Genomic DNA, 19,510 nt, shown 5'->3' on the forward strand with positions numbered 1-19,510 from the left:
ATATTCTACAACAAGATAATAGTTAAAAAGCCACCAAGAATTTATTACGACAATGGTTTTATTTTGTCAAATTCTAACTGTATTTTAATCTTCTTAACAGAAAACTAGCATTTTTTCAAGATATTCCATACACATAATAAAACAGTTTTACCACATAGTTTTCAAACTTAGGGACTATTTTCAAAAAAAAAATTGCGTACAATGTATCAATACAATTAAATCAATATTTTTAGAAAAATAAGAGAATGTGTTATAAACTTTCATTTTAAGGAAAAATATGCATTAAAAATCAGTTGAGAAAATTCCAACATATTACTTTCTAGAAGTATGTTTTTGATAATAATAGATTTTAAAAAAGTCTACAACTACTATCTTTATTTCTAATTTGATTAGATAAAAAAGCATAAACATTATTAAAAAAGTACCAACACAATTAATAAATCTTTGGTCAATAGAAAAAATCTATTAATTTCAGAACTTAAAAGGATTTGTATTTATAAAGAACAAGCAGTATTGTTTAGGTAACATCACACCTCTAGACAATAACTTTTAAATTTTCAGACATAAATAAAGTGTATTAGTTATGAAAACTAGGTAAAAACTTTTCAGTGTAATATGAAGTTATGAAAACTTGAGCAGAAACTAAAGATTAGCTAAAAGTGCAACAATTTAGCTACATTTTTATTTCCGAGTGGGTTAGGCTTGAAATGAATGTTTAGCAAACTTTTAGAAAAGCTTCTGCTATTCACCCTTCTATTTCCGGGAAGAATATTTGTACACGATGGTTTTAAAACAGGTGTGAAATTCTTACTTTCTTTGGAGCTCGGTCTATAAAGTATAAAAATCCTTGGTGTGATTGAATAAAATGACAATTAATAAAAATAAGTGTACCACACTTTAGTTTTAAACTCTTTAAAAAATTAATACATAACTTAAATTGCCTACAAAATTCAGTTTATTTATTTTTCAAAATCACAACAACCATTCACAGTATATGATATTTTAGGTTAAAAAAAAAAGAAAAAGAATGTACTACTTACTTATTTTAAAAACCTAGCCAACAGTTGTGCCAGGAAAAATAAAACATTATTCTTCTTACTTTTTAAGTTGAAAAAAAATTTAGCCAACACCGAAAAACTATACCTTTATGTTGTAAAGAGCAATGAAATAAGTAAAACCTTAAACTTTGCTAGGATTATTAATGTATTAAGAATTTTTAATATGACAATACAGTTTTTGAGTACATAAAAAAACTTAAGTGAAACTGACTTCTCTGCGTGAATGTTTGGCGGTGAAGTTTCATTTCTTCCAATAAAACAATAATTGTAGCTCTTTATTCTCTCAACCTTCCACGTTTTCAGGCTGTTTCTCAAATCGTTTCTTCCTAGACGTACCTTAGGTTGCGAGCTTTTGATATCTGGTAGAAATATTAATTTAAATCAGTAACAACATGTTGTATTATATTAAACAATTGGCAGAAAAATTCATTGAAAGCGAAAATTTTTACAAAGTCAAGTACAGTTCAAGTAATTTCAAGGGCATCTTACTGAATGTTGCCAAGTTGTTTTAAGTGGAAGTACTAACTACCGTTTGTAAGTTTTAAAAAGTTGAGTACTGCTAAAAACTTTAAATTAATTCAATTGCTTCCAAAGCAGAACATTTATTTTGTAAATGTCTTTTTATTGAGTGTTTTTTTTAAACTTTAATTTAGTGTATATAAAAAAAACAGCTTTCGCATTTTAAAACATAAAACATCTTTATTGTGATTATTTATTACAGTTATTTTTACTTAAATTTCAAAATTACAAGATAATAAAAAGGATTTCTAACAAAATTATAGATTACTCTAATATTTAACAAAAACAAAAAAGTTAAGCTTTAGTTTTTTTTATTAACTCAATAATTTTTGTAAGGTTTAATTAATTCTTTATGTATATTTGACAAAGTTATACTTAGTTAAGTTTAGAGTACACAAACTTCAAATATTTGTAATACAGTTAAAAAATAATTTTAACTAAAGACAGAAACAAAAGTTTTTTCAGTATATTTCAAAGCTTTTACGAATTTAATAGTAATGTATACATGTGTTTTTAAAAGTATGGTTAAACTGTACCGACCTAATTATTATGTTTAAAATATCTTGGAACGTGATTTGTTAAAATTGCAATTATAAGTAACAATTTTTAATGCAGGTAATGCTTATAAAATACTAACCCAAGTTATCTTTTAAAATTAAATACAACCAGAAAATTATATTTTAATAAATAGTTTGGATATTCGACAATGTTTATTTAAAAGTTTTAACTTTCTCTAAGAAAAAAAAATATTAGAAAAAAAATAAAGAAATTAGATCTACAAAAAAAGGTTTGATAATATATACAATAATTTCATGACTTACAATTTGTAGAATTATAACTTCCTTTTTTGCTTGTAACAGTTGCAATGCTCTCAGAAAACTTTGTTGACTGTCTTTCAAGTTTTTGAGAATCTACCAGTTTAATTTTATTATAATTCAAGTAAAACTTATATATATAAACAAATTGGTCAATAAAAATTTAATATAATATAGGTAACATGAAAAAACAAAAGTATTTTTGATCTAAAAAAGTTGTAAGAAAATGAAATGTTTTTTTTTACCTTTTTGTTTTGTAGATAGGTTATCCGAGAGTTTTGGGTCAACGGAGTCATTATCAATACAAGAAGCTTGCCATGCTTCAGTTCGTTGCCGCTGGAATGTTGAAGAATTTTCGTCGATATTACTTTTGTTTGCATTAACAGCACTCTCATTTGCTTTCATGCTAAAATTTAGATAAAAATGTAAAGTAGATGATTTTTAGTTTAAACAAAGAAATATACATCAGAAGAAAGCGAAAAAACTAAATTGTTTTAAAACTAAGTAGCTTATTAAAACATGCCAAGACTTTTTTTTTTTGAACAGGAATTCTGGGAATAAATTTACTTATACATCTCTATACTAAACCTTTACTCAAATTAAAGCTTGTATATAATGATTAATACTTGAGAGTACAAATTACAAAATATCGTTTTCACGAATAAGTTTTACGCCTTTTATCAACCTAAACTTAAACTTAAAACAAAACCAGTTTAATAAAAAATATAGTTGATAAAAGAGAACGCTTACTGATAGAAGTCTACTTGAGGTTATAAAACTGGCTACCTAAAAAAAAATTCCTGAAGAACTGTAGCTCTTATTTTAGGTAGAAATCATCATTAAAAATTGATAAAAAAACTGAAAAAAAAGATGAGTTGTTTAGATTGGAAAGTAAATTTAGTATGTCTCAATGATTATAATTCAGAAGAAAAGTATTAAATAGTTTTTTAATATCTAGACATCAACTTTAATATATAAAGCAAACATATTAATAAGTTGCAGAAAAAATGGCAGTAATTATATTAGTAATCAATACTTCTCAGTAACTGGTATGTATTGCAAAAAGAGTTGAATTTAAAATAATGTAAAATCAAACCTTTTTTTATTTTCTTTAGAATGTTCACCTTTGACAAAAGCAACAAAATCGGCGAAAGTCTGCAGAACAAGTCCGGACTTTCGTTTGCCGTGAGACAAGCTCAAATTTAACAAAAGGGTTGATCATGCCAATTCGATCATCAGACCACACGTTTCGGTCTACCGAAACTTGTGGTCTGATGATCGAATTGGCATGATCAACCCTTTTGTTAAATCTTTGACAAAAGCTTTTTTATTTTGAGATGATTCAATGGTAACATCACTAAAAAAGTTATGCTTTTCTAAAAACTAGTAAAAAATTATCACTTAAAAAATTATTAAAATATTAAACCTAGTTAGTTTGGAAGTATCTTTAAAAGAAACTTTTTCTATATGCTCGGTAGACGGTAGAATTTCTATGTGTTTGTTTTTGTTAGGTTCGGCTGAAGTGCTCTGCAAACTTGAAAATGGTGAAATGTGGTGCTTTTCGATGAAGTATTTGCACAGTGGAAGGTATTTTAAACTGTTTTGTTGAAGAGCATTTTTAGAATGTTACGAATATTATTTTTGAGTTATTCTACTTTGAAGAAAAATTTACAGTTCCAAAAACAGCTAATAAACCTGTTTAGTGAATATACCATATTTTACCCATATTCACATTCTTATGTATCAATCTAACCTTAAAGAGTTTGAATAATTCGTATTCTGCTTTGAAGTGCTGTTTTGGATTCTTGTATTTTCTGCTATTTCTAGAAAAGTAAAAAAAAGAATTTTCTTAAAACATAAGTTTATAATTTAAAAGATAGTTTACAAAAATTGGTATGAAAATAAAGTAGTTTTTTTAAAGTGAAAAAAAAAATTAATGTAAGTAAAATTTGAAAGATAACTTATCGAACGTATGTTTTAAAACAAACGTTTTTTCTTTATGATTTAATTTTCTTTTTGTTTATTCAGAAACACACTAAAGCTTAACTTTAACAAGAAACATAACCGGTGAAACATAAAATTTTATGTTATTAAATTGGTATTCATATTTAAAAACAAACGTTTTCTTGATCGCCAACAATAAGTATTATAGTCATAAATAAACAGTATTGAATTGATATACCGATGATAATAATCACTATCAATCTCTCTTAGCGGCAGACATCTTGGCTTTTCTGTTTAGAAAAATAAATACATTTTATTATTTATTATTAAGTATAACCTTGCACATAGTTGTTTACTAATGTTACTGTTAAAGTTATTAGACTTGTTTTACTAAACTATAAGTATAAGTGAATTCAGTTAGCTAACCAGTATGAAAGAGAGAAATTCTGAAACTTTAGTAAAATACATACCCAGTATCACAAGTATTTCTATCTTAATTAAGAATAAGTTATTACTTTTAAGTTGGTGCAACATAAAATTAATTTACTAGTTATCTTTAAATTTATTTATTGTTTACTTTTTAATATTTTTAAAACTTATTAACATGACTAATGCAAGAACACTGTTTTGTCAAGAATAAAGTTGGTGGACCAATAGTTTAAATTAGTGATATGTTAAAATTAGTAGTATGTATAAAATTGGTATCCGGCCGGATTCGGGTTTCATTTGAAACTAAGATCCGGCCGGATCCTATAACACTCTAAAATTTTCTTGTAATATCTAGTGTAAGTTTCAAGTTTATTTTTAAATACACATAAGACCTTTTTTTTACTTTTCACCATGAACTATAGAATATCTAGTTTTTTTTAAGCAGTTTTTAGTGATCTACCGGATCAATAACGATAGGATCCGGATATTTTTAAATTAGTAACCGGCTAGATCCAAATAGTATTTTTTTTTAATTTGTTACGATCGGATCCGGATCCGAAAAGGCATTATCCGGATAATTGTAGAGCATTAATTTGAATTTTTCCACATAAATATTTAAAACATTTATAAATAATAATAAAATTCCTACCTGCAACTTGAGGTAGCTGTATGAGAGCCGTATGCTTGTCGGGAACAGCCAGTATTTTACAGAAACTCTCATCATCATCAACAACAAACTCACCAACCAACATCTGACGCTCGACAAATTCTTGCCTAATCGCCAGCTGCTTTGAATAAGGTCTGTTTATTCTGAATGGAAAAATTGCAATTACATAGTTACTAATGATGATGTTAAAACTTTTGTATTATTTATGAAACTCACTAATAATTCAGTCTAATTTTAATGTCACAAGCAGCTGTCTTAGTTAAGCATACTTTTTTTTTAAAGATATTCAGTAATTTAAGTTTTTGTTTTATATATAATTTAAATTTAAGATTGTTTTCTTATACTTTAATTTTGTTTTAATACCAATTCAAAAACACTAAAAATTAGTGACCCAGTGGTTCAGTGGTTGGATAAACTTGTAATAATTACAATATAAACTTTTAAGATTACTAAAAAAATTTGTTGTGTAATTCTTTAGACAACTTTTTACATTTTATTATTAAAACATTTTTGTTAATCCAGATAATATTTTTTAAATAGATAAAAGATTCCTAAAAAATTTTTTTGTTAATCCACATAATATTTTTTAAATAAAATCCGATTGGATCTGGATCAAAAAAGTCATTATCCGGATAATTGTAGTTTTAACAAAATGCGTAGTTAATAAAAAGGCAAACTTATATAACCTAATTTTTATACAAAAATGATTGTTTAGTACTTGTTTACAACTTAATTCAATCTAGTTATTGAAAAAGAAAATCTGGTTCATAGCATCATTTTCTTGCAATCAGTTTGATTTTATTTTTTTCTTAATTTTTTTAAACCTTAGTACATCTTAAGTAAAACGTTTTAACACAAACTAAAAATTCAATTACACGAAATTTTAAACAATTTAATAAACTAAAATTAAAACATCAAAATAATAACATGCTAGTTTAAAAGCTAAATAAAAAAGGCAAATGTAAGTTAAACTAATTGAATTTTCAATCTAAAAATTTATATATTAACACTAATATTTAAAACAGTTTGAGTAACTTTCTGATTCTGATAAAGTACCAACCTGTTAGAAGAGAGCAATCGTTCACTTGAGGCGATAACTGCAGTTTTCGGTCTTCTCACATAAGACTGGCAAGTCGTCAGTATAAAGTTCTCCTTATCCCCATTCTTATGCACGAAACCGTGGCGCTCCTGATAAAAATTACTTATATATATTAGAGGTTACCTTGAGACTTACATCTAAATATGGTTTGCGTTTAAGTTGTAATTTAACCTGGAAAATATTATAGAACAAACTTGTTATCTGCTGTTGTGCATAAACAGCAAGTATTTTTGCTGACAAAAGTTTTAAAAGTTTTTTTTATTGAATACAAGTAAATTAAAAGATCTTTATGTGTATAAAATAATAAAAGTTTATTTAAGCTTCCTCTAACATTTTTGTTTGAAAAAATTTTTTTTTTTTACTTTAATTTCATTGATCAGTTAGTAATTTTAAATTACTAAAATAAGCTTCTTCAAAAAAAAATTGTACTTAAATTGCGGTATAAATATTTATAATCCAACTATACAAATCAAAAATAACTGGTATTGTTTTCGTGATAATAATTATAAAAATAGACTCCGATTTTATAAAGAAGTTTGCAAGCTCAACATGAAGAGATTTTATGAAAAGTTGATGCACGGTAGACTGTTGGTTCTTTCTTACCAGCAAGAAATTAAGTAAAAAAATTTTAGAAAATAAAAAAATAAACGAAAAATTTATTAACATTTTACACTACATATTAATCTAGCATCGATAGTGCTTTAGTTTTTGAAACAAGAGTGTTAGTTTAAAAGAAAGACTAAATATATTCTTTTCAAGCTTAAATTTTTTTAATCATAAAACAGTAATTCTTGAAGCCTTTGTTATAAAAAAAATAGTTTAATAGTAAATATATACTCTCTTTTTTAGAAAATAAGAACTGTAACATAATAAGGGTATAAAGTACAACTAAGTTCAATACTAAAAAAGTTTTAGCATAGTCCTAGTGAAATAACTAATTTAACTAACTATTTCTTTAAAACTGTCTATAGCACAATGAGTTTAAGATAAGTTAATAACTATTAAAATACAATTGTAAATTAGTTTAAAAGTTAAACTGGAAACAACATTCACAAGCATATTCATTTTCGTTAAATATAATTATTGTATAGTATTTTAAATTAAGTACATTTTATGTAAATTTAAAACTTAAAATGTTAATAGAAAAATATTCTATATTTACCATTAAAAAGGTGTGAAAATAATTATTTTTTAAGTTTATTCACCTCGATTCCAAAAGAAGGAAAAGAAGTAATTAAAAAATAAATAAAAGCACAAGCAAACTTACTAACACTTTTCATAAGCTTGTTGTGATTCATAGTATTATTAACTGCCATTTCAATGTGGTTTGAAGTTTCTTCGCTTAATTTAATGTACAGATCTTCGAAGTTAAGCTGTTTTTTATAAATAACAGTAAAAAAAATAGTTTTTGTTTTATTAAATGGTGTGTACTTAAAAACGCTTTTTAAACTTTCAAGTTAGTCAAAATTTCACATGTAAAATGAAATTAGCTTGCAAATTTTATTGTAAAAGTAATCATTCTAAATACTGCAAGGATGTAATAAAAGCATGTCAATTTACTTTACAATAATAAAGACAAAAAAGGGGGAGGGAGAATATAAAATTACTATTTATAAGTTTCCACAGGCTAAAGTTTAACTTAAGGTCATAAGGAAGTCCAATTTTTCTTTACAAAAATTAAGATTCGATCTTATATGAAAGCTAAATATATCTTATACTATAAATATAAATTTAAAACTTATAATTTTTGAAACATCGTCAGTTGTCTAAAAAGTTTCCAATACAAACGCATGGAAGAAAAGTTTTCATTTTCAATTTTCTGGGAATTTTGAAAAATATATAAAAACATATTTTCTCCTTAATTTTTCACTCAATTAACATAAAGCTTTCAGGGAATACTTGTGGCACTAATAGAAAAATTCTATTTTAACAATTTAAAATAATTTGAAACTTTAAAACTAAATCTTCAAAATATTTTCTTCTTCTTTAAGCTAAAAAACATCTTACTGTATAGATGTTTATTATTTAGTTGATTGAACTGATAAAGTTTTAGAACGATTGCTTAAAAGCTGTAGGAGAAGATAGATTTTTCAGGAAATAGTTTTGTTTTGCCCTTTGGTCCTTCCAAAACAAGGAACATATTAAGCTCTTCAACTTTTTACTCTCATATCTCAAAAACTAATCTCAATTTTAAACGATAAAAAGTAACTGCTAGCTAAGTTAAATATGTTTAAAACAAAACCAACAAGTAAAAAAGCCTTATTCCCCTATTGCCTTAAATTACTACCTTGATTTTTAAAATATAAATTAATGATTTTAAAAATCAATAAACGTTGATCTTATTTTGTAAAGGTTTCTCTAAGCTAATAGACATATTTTACTGCTTAACAAAGTTAAATGTAATTTTAAGATACAATCGATAAAAGTTGGTGAATTCAATAGGCTCTGAACTAAAAAGGCGAAAAAAAACTATTCAACTTAAAATCTATTCACTTTTTAATTTCATAATTTATACTCATTAAATTTTTACAATAAATCAATAACTAATACTTAAATATTTTAAGAGAAGGAAATTAAAAAAAATTAAAAAAAAAAAGTTTTAAAATTACAGTTTTATTTTTTGTCTCAAGTTTTTCTTTTTGAAATTTCAAAAACTCTAAGACTTTAAAACTATTTTAGGAAAGATTTCTTAAATTTCGAGTCTTTTAGTTCAAAAGTAAAAGGATAAGAGAATTTTAGGAAGCTTTTTAATCCCGAGACAAACAATAAAAAAGTGCGGTCCTTACGTTTGTATGAGAAAATTTATACATATATATTTCTACTATACCTCAAGAGTTTATTTAAACTTTAGTTTTCTAAAATAACATACTAATAGTTTATACTTTAACCTTTTCTATAATAAGACTCAATGTTAATTTGTGTGAATAAATGCCACTTATCCAAAAAGCCTTTAAACACATACAAGATGAAGAATTAGTTCATATTTTGTTCTTTTATTTTTCCAGGTATTATCTCAAAGTATTTAAAGATTAAAATTTCATAGTTGCAGTTTTACAGAAATTAAAATTAATAACACCAATTTTTTTAAAAAATATACATAAGACTCAAATTTTCAGAACAATATATATTTGATGCTTATTTCATAAGTTGTATACTAAGCAATAAAATAAAATTTCAAATTTAGCTTAAATAGTGAAAATGTAATCAACATAAAAGTAATAATAATAAAGCAGAGGGTAATTAACAACACATAAGTACTTCTAATTACAATGTAACTAAAAAAATAATAAAACATAGTAACAACTTATAAAACAATTTAAGAAAACAACGAAACAGTATAATCAAAATATTTATGTTTACACAATTTAGGTTTTCTTAACAAAATACAAATAGCCTCAAGTTTAATTAAACCAGAAATGTGAAAACAGTTTTTTATAATTTTAAATCTTTTAAAGTTATAATTCCTGCATGTATTGTTAATTACCCTCTGCTTTATTATAATTACTTTTATGTTGATTACATTTTCACTATTTAAACCAATTTTTTTTATAAAGAATCTTCTATTATTAGATCATTTATCAAAGTAAAACAAAAATGTTGTTACTATAATAAACTTATAACAGGATGGCCACTGTTTTTTTAGAAATTTCTTCCAGGTTTCAAGTCTTTCTTCAAGGTTTTTGAAAGTAGAATTTTTTGTCTCATTTTAGTAGAAAATTAAATCTAAGGTATTTTTTAGTATAAAGCTACAGTAAAGATACTGTAAAATTAATTTAAATGTGTATGATAAATATAATTTTAACTAATATTTATCATTTGTATAATAGTTATTTTTCTTATATAATCTAAATTTCATTATTTTTCATGTTAAACATGTTCGAAATTCTATGTTTTCTAATGATTTTTGATCAAAATTACAAGCTTTTTCTGAAAAGTATAAAATTTTAGCTTTTCCAGTTTTTTTCTTAACTTTAAAATTCACGGGTTCCAGATTAAATTAAGCCACCCTGTCACGATTACAAATAAAATTAATTTTAACTTCAAAAAAAAAAACGTTTTACTAAAGCTTTTATGCAGAAAAAACAAATACTTTAATCACTAAAAATAAAGAAAGCAACCTCATCATTAACCAAGTTCGGAAAAACAGAACAAATTATTTCAGCCATTCGACTGCTCCCAGTTGCCAAGTTAAGCAGCTTCAAAACGCATTCATTTTTGTTCACCACATTCTCATAGAACGAGGGAATCAAGCTGAGTAACAGTACGAGTTCGGAAGACAGCAAATTCAAATGAGACTGCCACACCTGTCTCGCTTGCTTCAGTCGAATTCGCTTGTTGCTGTTACAAAAATGTATTTACAGTTAAACATTATTTACATTCACTTGTTTCACAGTTTCGAAACTTTGCTAACTAAATATATCAAATATAGAACATTTTAAATAAACATTGTAGGAAGAAAATCAAATAACTAAAAAAATATTTTTGTGAAACTTACAAACAATAAAAGTTTAACGAATCTTTACGAGATAATTTAATACCAACATTAATCTTTTAAAAGTGCAGTATTAACTTACACAGATCTTGTTGAAGGTATTCGTCTCGATGTAGGGTTGTCAAGATACTGATACCGCTTGAAACCTTAAATTTGAATTTAAAATGTGAACAACTGTTTGAAAGCAAAAAAATCGATGTAAACCAGCTGCTAGCTTACTTTTATAAGTCTTTATAACTTTTGGAGGCTTCTGCTTTGCTTTCAGAAACATTGTTTGAACAGAGTTATACAATGCCAAATAAAGTCGATCATACATACCATCTTTAGTAAAAATATTATCTTAATAGATTTGCGATGGCAAATCTCGGTGTAGTTTACACATACTTAAGAGCAAGCTAAAAACTTTTATTTTGTCTTTCTTTGATAAACTAAGTAGCTGATTTATATTTTTTCCCAACCTAAAACAAAGAACGCTGTATAAAGACTAAAACAAAAATAGTCAAATAAAAACACAATATAACATCTTATACAGGAGTATTTTGTAGACAATAATACTGTAAAAACAACGTTCTTAAAAAATAATAGTATACAAAAAAGTCTGAAAGCATTGAGTAAGTTTATTGTATGTGTGCAAATAAATATTTTAAAATGAAAATGATTCTTGTTTTTATTTTCAATTAAAGATTTAGTGTTTCTATTTAAGTACGAAATATTACTTTAAGGCTGAGTTAGGCGCAGTATCGGGTAAACATTTGTACAAAAGAACATAACTGAGAAAAAGAAAAAAAATTAAGAATGTAACTAATAAAAACAAAATTATAAATGTTTAATGTGTAAAAATAAATAAAAGGGAAAAACCATAACTTTTATGTATTTAAAAATTCAATACACTTCATATACATGCATTTAATGTTTATAGAAGTAGGTAAACAGATTGCGAGAAATATTTGAAATCCTTTATGGTCACTTAAAGTTAGGTAAAATTAAAACTTACTTCTTACTGACTTCACAAACGTTGAAAGCATCTTGCATCAAGTCCTGAGGCAAATCGAAGTAAACGGAACCAAAAATCAGAACTAGTAGGACGCTGCACAATTCTATATTTTCTTCCCTTGTATAAGTTACAATGAACATTCAATAAATTTTAAACGATTTACAACACTGTTCTAAAACTTAAAACTATTAATAAAAAGCCTACCTTAAATTGAGCATATTCTCTGCAAACTTTAAATACTCTTTGTTTGATTTTACAACGCTTAGTCTCAAATCAAAGTCAGAAGCTATGTATTGAACTCTTCTCAAGTCCGTTTCTGTACATTAGTTTTTGTGCTTTAAAGTGTTAAAGTTAATTAAATTCGATTAAAGTATACTACCTGAATTTTGTGAGTTCTGGTTGGAAAAGTACTGTGAAAGTTTGACTGCGTGGCTTCTAAAAATTTTACTCTCAGAAAAATTAAAACTTTTTGAGCAGTCTTGACTGGACCGATGACGCTATAAAATAATTTGTTTTTACAAAAATATAAAGATTGAAAATTTAATTTCTAAAAAAGTCGTTAAATTTTTCTAATTTTACAGAATAAAGTTCTGTTAACTTACCTTTTTCAAGTGATATTAAACAAATTTTAATTTCATTTAAATGAAATATTATTGATCTAAAATTCATTTATTAAAATTAAGTTATCCTAAAAATTATTCTAATCCTATATTTGTTAGAATAATCTGCAATTAAAGTAGCAAAATAAAAAATGTTGTTTATTCCCTTCATGAAGTATTAACATTATTATTAAACAGTAAGTAAAACTACATAATTTTCAAGTACACCAACAAGGGGTTTCGAAGTAAGTGTGGACTCATTGAACAAATGGCTGACTTGCTGTCGTTCAACAGTAGTAACTAGCAAGCCATCAAGCATCCAAACTCTAGGCAAGCAATCAACTACATGTACTCTGTAATTTTCATCCTGAAAATAACATTAATGGTGAAGTTTAAGTTTTTAAGAGACAGCCAATTTTAATTATTAAAGCTTAACTGCATATTGACCAATATATATATAATGTAAACCAGAGATATAAAAGCAGTGATAAAGTTGAATGGTGTTATTTATTTTTATTGGATGTTTTTGCAAAGAATATTACAAGATAAGTATACAAAACTATTTAAAATAATAACTAGAGCAGGGGTAGGTAGGCTACAGTCCATATCCAGAGCTGGAATGAAAACAGATACCTATGGCTTGTGAAAGTCTTCTTGAATACAAGTAAACTTGAGCATTTTATAATAAACTTCACAGTTATGCTGTGAATTAATATTCGAGACAAAAGTTATGTTTTCTAATAATCTTTCAGTAACAATTTTGCTAACAGAGAATATATTTTATGTTCAAAATTATGGCGGTGGTTAAGACTTTTTTCTAACTAATCACACCGATCAAAAAACATTTTTTCAAGATAATATAATATATTAATTATACAAAGCTGCCGTCCCTTGGCTTGTAGTTTTTAAATAAAAAAGATTTATGAAACACAGAACTGTTATAACAGATAAAACTTATTATTTGTATGAACACTTAGACAACCAAGTAATTTTTAGAGAATTTTTTGAAAACAACATACAAGTCAGTTTCACAATATTAAGTTGCACTAAACTTGTAGAAGAATAAGGATTTTTTCTTTAAAATAGCTGTTAAGTTTTTGAATTCATAACTAAAAGCATTCATACATTTTAATGTAAAATAATAAAATTAAGGCCATAGGTAGGTCAACATTTTTTTTACAAAAATTAACATTAGACATTATATGAAAGCTATAACTTTATACTATAAGCTAGTTTTCACACATGAAAAATTATTGACAACATTTTAAGATATCGTCACTTTTGTACAAAGTTTTCGATACAAACCTATGAAAGATTATTTTTTCGGAAACAACTTAATTCTTTTATTAATACTTGTATAAAATACATTTACAAGTCTTATTGTAACTTGCAAAGGATTTTATCTAAAATTAAAGCCTTAAGAGCTCTATAATGGGTGACCAAAAAAAAAAAAATTATTTGAACACACTTTTGTTTAATTAAAAATTAAAGAAGTTTGGTTGAAGAATGAAGGAGAATACAAATCTTTAGTAAAATAGTTTTTTTTTTTTGCGTTTTTCATTTGCGCCTTTCATTAGGAATCTGTTGGGCTCACCAACTTTGATCGTTTATATCTCAAAAGTTATTTTGAACTTTTTTAAGTGGTTAAAAATATCTGATAGCCTAGATAAAACTTAACAAAATGAGATCAGTTTATAAAAAAAAAGTTAGACCCCTTAAATGTCTTTAACAGTTCTTAACAAATTATCTATATATTACGAACCTGAAAAACACTTGTGTAATTTATATATTTTATTGCCTAATGTGCACTTAATTTATTTTCAAGTAATTTACTGTGCACAGTTTTTGAAAATATTGACGACCAATGCTTTATAGTACAATCTTAAACAACATTTTAGTTTTACTGCCTATGAAAATAAGTTTATTAATGATTCAAAAAAAAGTATAACTATTCAATCAACAAAGCTAATTATTATTGCTTCTATTGCATTCAAATGAGTCGTCAGCAAGCAATTAAGATAAAAGCAAGTCATCAACAAACTTAAAACAAAAGCTTTGATGATTTTTTTGAAGTATAATAATTTTTAATGTATAATAATTAAAATAAAGACATAAAAATTCTTAAGCAACGATTGACATAACAGAAGGACAATTTGAGAAACTTAAGTATTATAATATTGTATATGGTTACTAAACTCAAGAGCAATTATACAAAAATGTAAAATTTTGGAGAAAAAAACTAATAACATACATTTTTAAGAGTATATTTATTAGTTAATTCAATTATGCATATACAACTATCTTCATAGTTAAGTGTTTAATTTAAAAATATTTATTTTGATAAAACAGTCAGTTTGAGTTTTTTATCTAAATTAAAAAATAGTTAATTGTACAAAAAGAAAGATTACCCTCTTTTAAAGCAAACTAGCCAGCGTTAAAATAAATAATATCCTGAATTTTTACAATGAGTTTGATATTATTTCTAGCTAATGATCACCAGCTGTAATTTCTAGTAGGAACTCAATATAGTTTTTAAACAATACATTTTTAAAGCTCTTATATAAACATCCTAACTTTTGTAACAGACAAATTTAACAGTATCAGCTAGAGACAGAAAACTTAAAAAATTATATGAATTGAATAATAATCAAAAGCTATAAAATTGCATGTACATAATTTAAACAAAACAACATTAATTTAACAGATAGTATTTTAGTTTTTTTTAACATCAAAGTAAAAAAGGTTCATACTGTTTTTTAAGACGACAAGATAGGGGCGGGGTAAACACCTTTCGTTTTATTTATTCATTGCACTAATAAATACCATTTATTTCTTTTGTTTTTTGAAATTCAAAGTAACTTTTGAGATATAACCGATCAAAGTTAGAGAGTTAAATAAGTTCCTTATGGAAGGAGCAAACTAAAACAGCGAAAATATTTTAGAGTAATTTACTCAAAATCTATCTTTTTTTTCTTACAGTTTTTGAGCAAATGCTTTTGGCCTAATCATCTATTGATTATGAACAGTTTGTAGAAAGCACAATTTAAAAAAATAAATAATCATAAATAGACGAAGAGAGTTGATTTATTTAAAAAATTTAGTCTTTTCTTTTAACATTTTTCCTAGAAGTTGTTAATAATATTTAAATACAACATTTATTAAAAATTTCAAGTAAATTGCTTTACAAACAAAGGAGAATATAGATTTTTAGTAATTTTCAAACTACAAGAAAACCTGCTATGTAAAAGTTTTATTTCCTACGTTTGGATCAGAAACGTTTTACAAAACTGATTATATATCAATTTTTTTTTGTTATATAATATGTAATACATAGTATACTTTCAGCTGTCAAATAAGGGTTAATGTTTTTTTTTTTTTGTATTTCCCTATGGCCTTTAGCGATTGCTATAAACTTTATAACAAAGTCAAATATATATAAATATCAAGAAAGGTTTTAGATTATTTTAGTTTTTTTTGAAGTATTTTAATAAGAAAACTACAACAACAAGAGTACTACTACAAATAAAAAACACGAATTTTTCAGTTGTTGATAACATATAACCAAAATAAGTTAACTTGTACTACCTACTTAAATAATTACTACAATTTAAACTAACCTCTTGAAGTTCATCATTATTAAAGATATTCAAATCAATAACATGTACATGTTTTAAGTCATGGAGGCTATTCCAAGAAATGAGATTATTTGATAAGTCTAGTGATCCTAGTCCATAAAAATATTATAAAGGTTTCAAGCACTTTATCTGAAATTACGACAATTTTAAACAGTCAGTAGGATATGCTATATAAACCAACACTAATTAGATGCATTAAACGTAATATAAATTATTATTTTTGGTATTTTTAATTATTAATATACAGTAACCTCTCGCTTATTTACGCACGTTGTGTCCACGGAAAAAGTGCGTAAAGATACGAGAAATCGTAAAGATACGAGAGGTACCAAATATACTTATTATAATGGCTGTTTTTTGATATTGCTTCTAGTTAAGAGCAGACTGGAACTTTCCCACTTTTAACAATTTGTTTACTTTGTTTATAAATATCAAAACAAAAGATAAAACTATACATATATTAAAAAAAAAAGAATTTAAATTTATATAAAATAAAAATACTTGGAGAAAAAGTTTACTAATCTCAATAATAAGTAGATTTTATCTTTAACTCTATGTGACTTATTTGATACTTAACATTAATATTCTATACTATTTAGCAAATTCAATTTATAATTTGGCATTTGCCTACAATTAAGAAATAGTGTGGTGTCTATATTAAAATTTGTTTCTATAGCCTTTTACAAAAATATGCATTTGTGCTGTAATGGATTTCTTCACACATAAGACTTTCACACAGTCATATTTCTTTCAGAATTTTAATTTAATATCTTTTTGTTAACAAAATTTCTGATATACTGAGGTCTAACTAAATGTTTATCAATTAGTCAAGGAACATAAGTTTATAAAGTTTAAAGATATAGAGAGGTGAATTAGCATTTAAAAACATATTTCAGTTAAAAAAGTACAATAAACCTAATTTGTGCAATTAAAAAAATAAAAATAAAAAAATATTTTTTAGAATTCTAAAATGCGTAACTAAACGAGAGTGCGTAACGTCACGAGTGCGTAAAGATGCAAGAGGTTACTGTAATCATTGTTACTTTAAGATAAAAAGCTTACAATCCAAAACACAATCATAGCATTTGAATACAAATAATGTAAAACCATTCCATAAAATGTATGAAAATTTAAAAACTACATACGTAATAAAATTATGTATTGATAAATGCGTACATAAAAACAATATTTATCAACTAATACAATAAACTCTGCTTAACTTCACATGTTGAACCGTTAATTAAAGTTGTATAACAATTTTATAGGGTCTTACTTTTTTGTTAGTCTTACTTTGTAGAAATTTATCTTAACTAAAAGACAACTTGAACAGCTCAACCATAGCAGCTTTTGAAAAATAAGGAATGAAAACTAATAAGTTCAAAGCTTCAAATAAGATGCAAACTAAAAAGATTAAAAAAACTATATCATTTAAAACACATCTTGTTCTACAATATTTACAACTTAATAAAAAGTGTTTACTGTTTTATTTTATTACATAAGGTTATTTTAGTAACTTTTAGAAAAAACTCCTTTATTAAATGATAAGGTCTTTTTGGTATTTTAGGACACAAAATTTATATTATTTTTCAAAAACTCATCGTGTGAGAGGATTGCTTGATGAGAATTTAAAATTACTAACTTAACAAAAAAAAAAGGGATTTTTATTTGAGGAATATGATATTTAAAAGAATTGTAGTCTACACATTTGCGTACATCACAACAAAACTGATTACATGTAAAAAATAAATGAAATTTCAAGTTATCTAAAAATTGACTTATAGTTTATTTTAAAAGCTTTCATATAAAAGCAGATTTTAGAATTGTTGATGTTTTTACAAACAATATTTTCTTTTATTATTTACTAGTATAAAAACTTTAATAATTATATTAATATAACTTAATATATATATATTTTTTTTTAACTTTAAGTTTTAGTTAAAACACTTTTTATTTTAGTAACTTACTAATTCTGGTGTTATTTTTTTCATCAACAAACACTAAGTTTTTACAGTTTTCAAAAACAAAAGTTATAGTTAACAGAAAAACCAAAAAAAAATTTAATAAATTAAATGTTACAAACTGCTTTCAGCAAAAAACGATTATGTCCAGCAGTTTTTAAACACTTAAAAATATACTTTAATTCACATAATATTACAATTTAAAATTACTATTATTATTGATGTAAATTTTGCAGCGTTGGACTCAAGCCTAAGTCGCTTAAACAGAAGACACACGAAGATTATAAATGTAAAGTAAATACTAAAACGACAATGCATGGTTAGTCACATATATTTTGTGTTTTTACCATATAAAAAATTATAATTTAAAGTTATACTTTAATTCTTATTTTAAGTCTGAGTTGTGTTTTTAAGAACTTAGAGCAAAAAAGAAAAAATAGTACTTTTTTTATTAGTATATCCTATTTACAATTTATGTAAAAAAATAATTACCATTTAAATTAGGGGCAATAGGTAACACTTTAGAACTACATTGTTAAAATGTTCTTAAAATAAAATTTTTGGCCAGAGTAATTAAGTACGGAGTATTTTGTAAAACAGAAGGTTAGAAGGGTTGCACTAAAGAGTTAAAATATGTTGTTAAGCATAAATTTAAATTATAAATAGTTTTATACAGAGACACAAATTTTCATTTACCTTACTTCCACAATTTTAAAAAGTTGTTTTAAATTAAAGTGCAACCGTTTTCTTTGGAAAAATACATTTTACTTGATAATTCTGGTCAAAACTAAGTTTTTTTAAGCAAATTTAGCAAACTTTTCAAACCGCTTCTCACTCATAACTTAAAAAAATAACCTGGTTAAAAGATAAATCTATCCACCAAAGACTTTGAAATAAAACAATAGTGTCTATTTCTTGAAAGCAATTCCACTGTAAGTCAATACTTTCAATCGCATTGCAGTTTGAAATTGGTTCTAGCTTTCCTGAAAAAATATAAATAAGTTTTAACACTCTGTTTAATAAATTAAAAGAATTTAAACATGTTAGAAGTCTGCATTAAGACTTCATACTAAAAAATTGTTTTTAGTTTTGCTATAAAACTTTATTTTAGTACAATTTTAATACTAATATATATAGTGAGCAGATTTTATATTACTTGATAGTTTGAAATCTCACCTAAGCCAAGTTTATTTAGTTTTAGATGACTGCAGGTAAGCTTTGAAGTTTGTTTTTTTTCAATACGTTTTACCTTAAAAAATTGTAGTTATTGACTATTTGACTTTTTTAAAAATAAGTATAAG

At 25.0% G+C, this 19,510-nt stretch overlaps 1 protein-coding gene across 1 annotated transcript; it reads right to left on the bottom strand.

The window, feature by feature from the left end:
- Positions 1 to 521: 521 nt before the first annotated feature.
- On the bottom strand, positions 522 to 19,164 carry LOC145842425 (uncharacterized). The gene is made up of 19 exons (XM_082949867.1): positions 19,065 to 19,164; positions 16,234 to 16,380; positions 12,849 to 12,983; positions 12,397 to 12,514; positions 12,222 to 12,333; positions 12,018 to 12,134; positions 11,243 to 11,481; positions 11,106 to 11,169; positions 10,650 to 10,869; positions 7,803 to 7,904; positions 6,493 to 6,620; positions 5,415 to 5,575; positions 4,513 to 4,626; positions 4,146 to 4,215; positions 3,819 to 3,989; positions 2,638 to 2,798; positions 2,399 to 2,488; positions 1,270 to 1,417; positions 522 to 828 (listed from the first exon to the last, which is right to left on the bottom strand). Exons 7-19 carry the CDS (start codon positions 11,337 to 11,339, stop codon positions 654 to 656), a joined length of 1,701 nt encoding a protein of 566 aa, XP_082805993.1. The 5' UTR covers positions 11,340 to 11,481; positions 12,018 to 12,134; positions 12,222 to 12,333; positions 12,397 to 12,514; positions 12,849 to 12,983; positions 16,234 to 16,380; positions 19,065 to 19,164; the 3' UTR covers positions 522 to 653.
- Positions 19,165 to 19,510: the final 346 nt, after the last annotated feature.

Source organism: Thalia democratica, chromosome 8 (genome assembly GCF_965202585.1).
Source record: "Thalia democratica chromosome 8, ktThaDemo2.hap1.1, whole genome shotgun sequence".
Lineage (NCBI taxonomy): Eukaryota > Metazoa > Chordata > Thaliacea > Salpida > Salpidae > Thalia > Thalia democratica.

Excerpts from the sequence above, each read along its gene's own strand:
- LOC145842425 (XM_082949867.1), bottom strand. The coding sequence starts at position 11,339 with ATGTATGATCGACTTTATTTGGCATTGTATAACTCTGTTCAAACAATG. Across the intron at positions 5,576-6,492 it reads CGATTGCTCTCTTCTAACAG|AATAAACAGACCTTATTCAA; the intron begins GTTGGTACTTTA and ends TTTTCCATTCAG. Across the intron at positions 4,216-4,512 it reads TTGTTGGCGATCAAGAAAAC|AAATAGCAGAAAATACAAGA; the intron begins GTTTGTTTTTAA and ends TTACTTTTCTAG.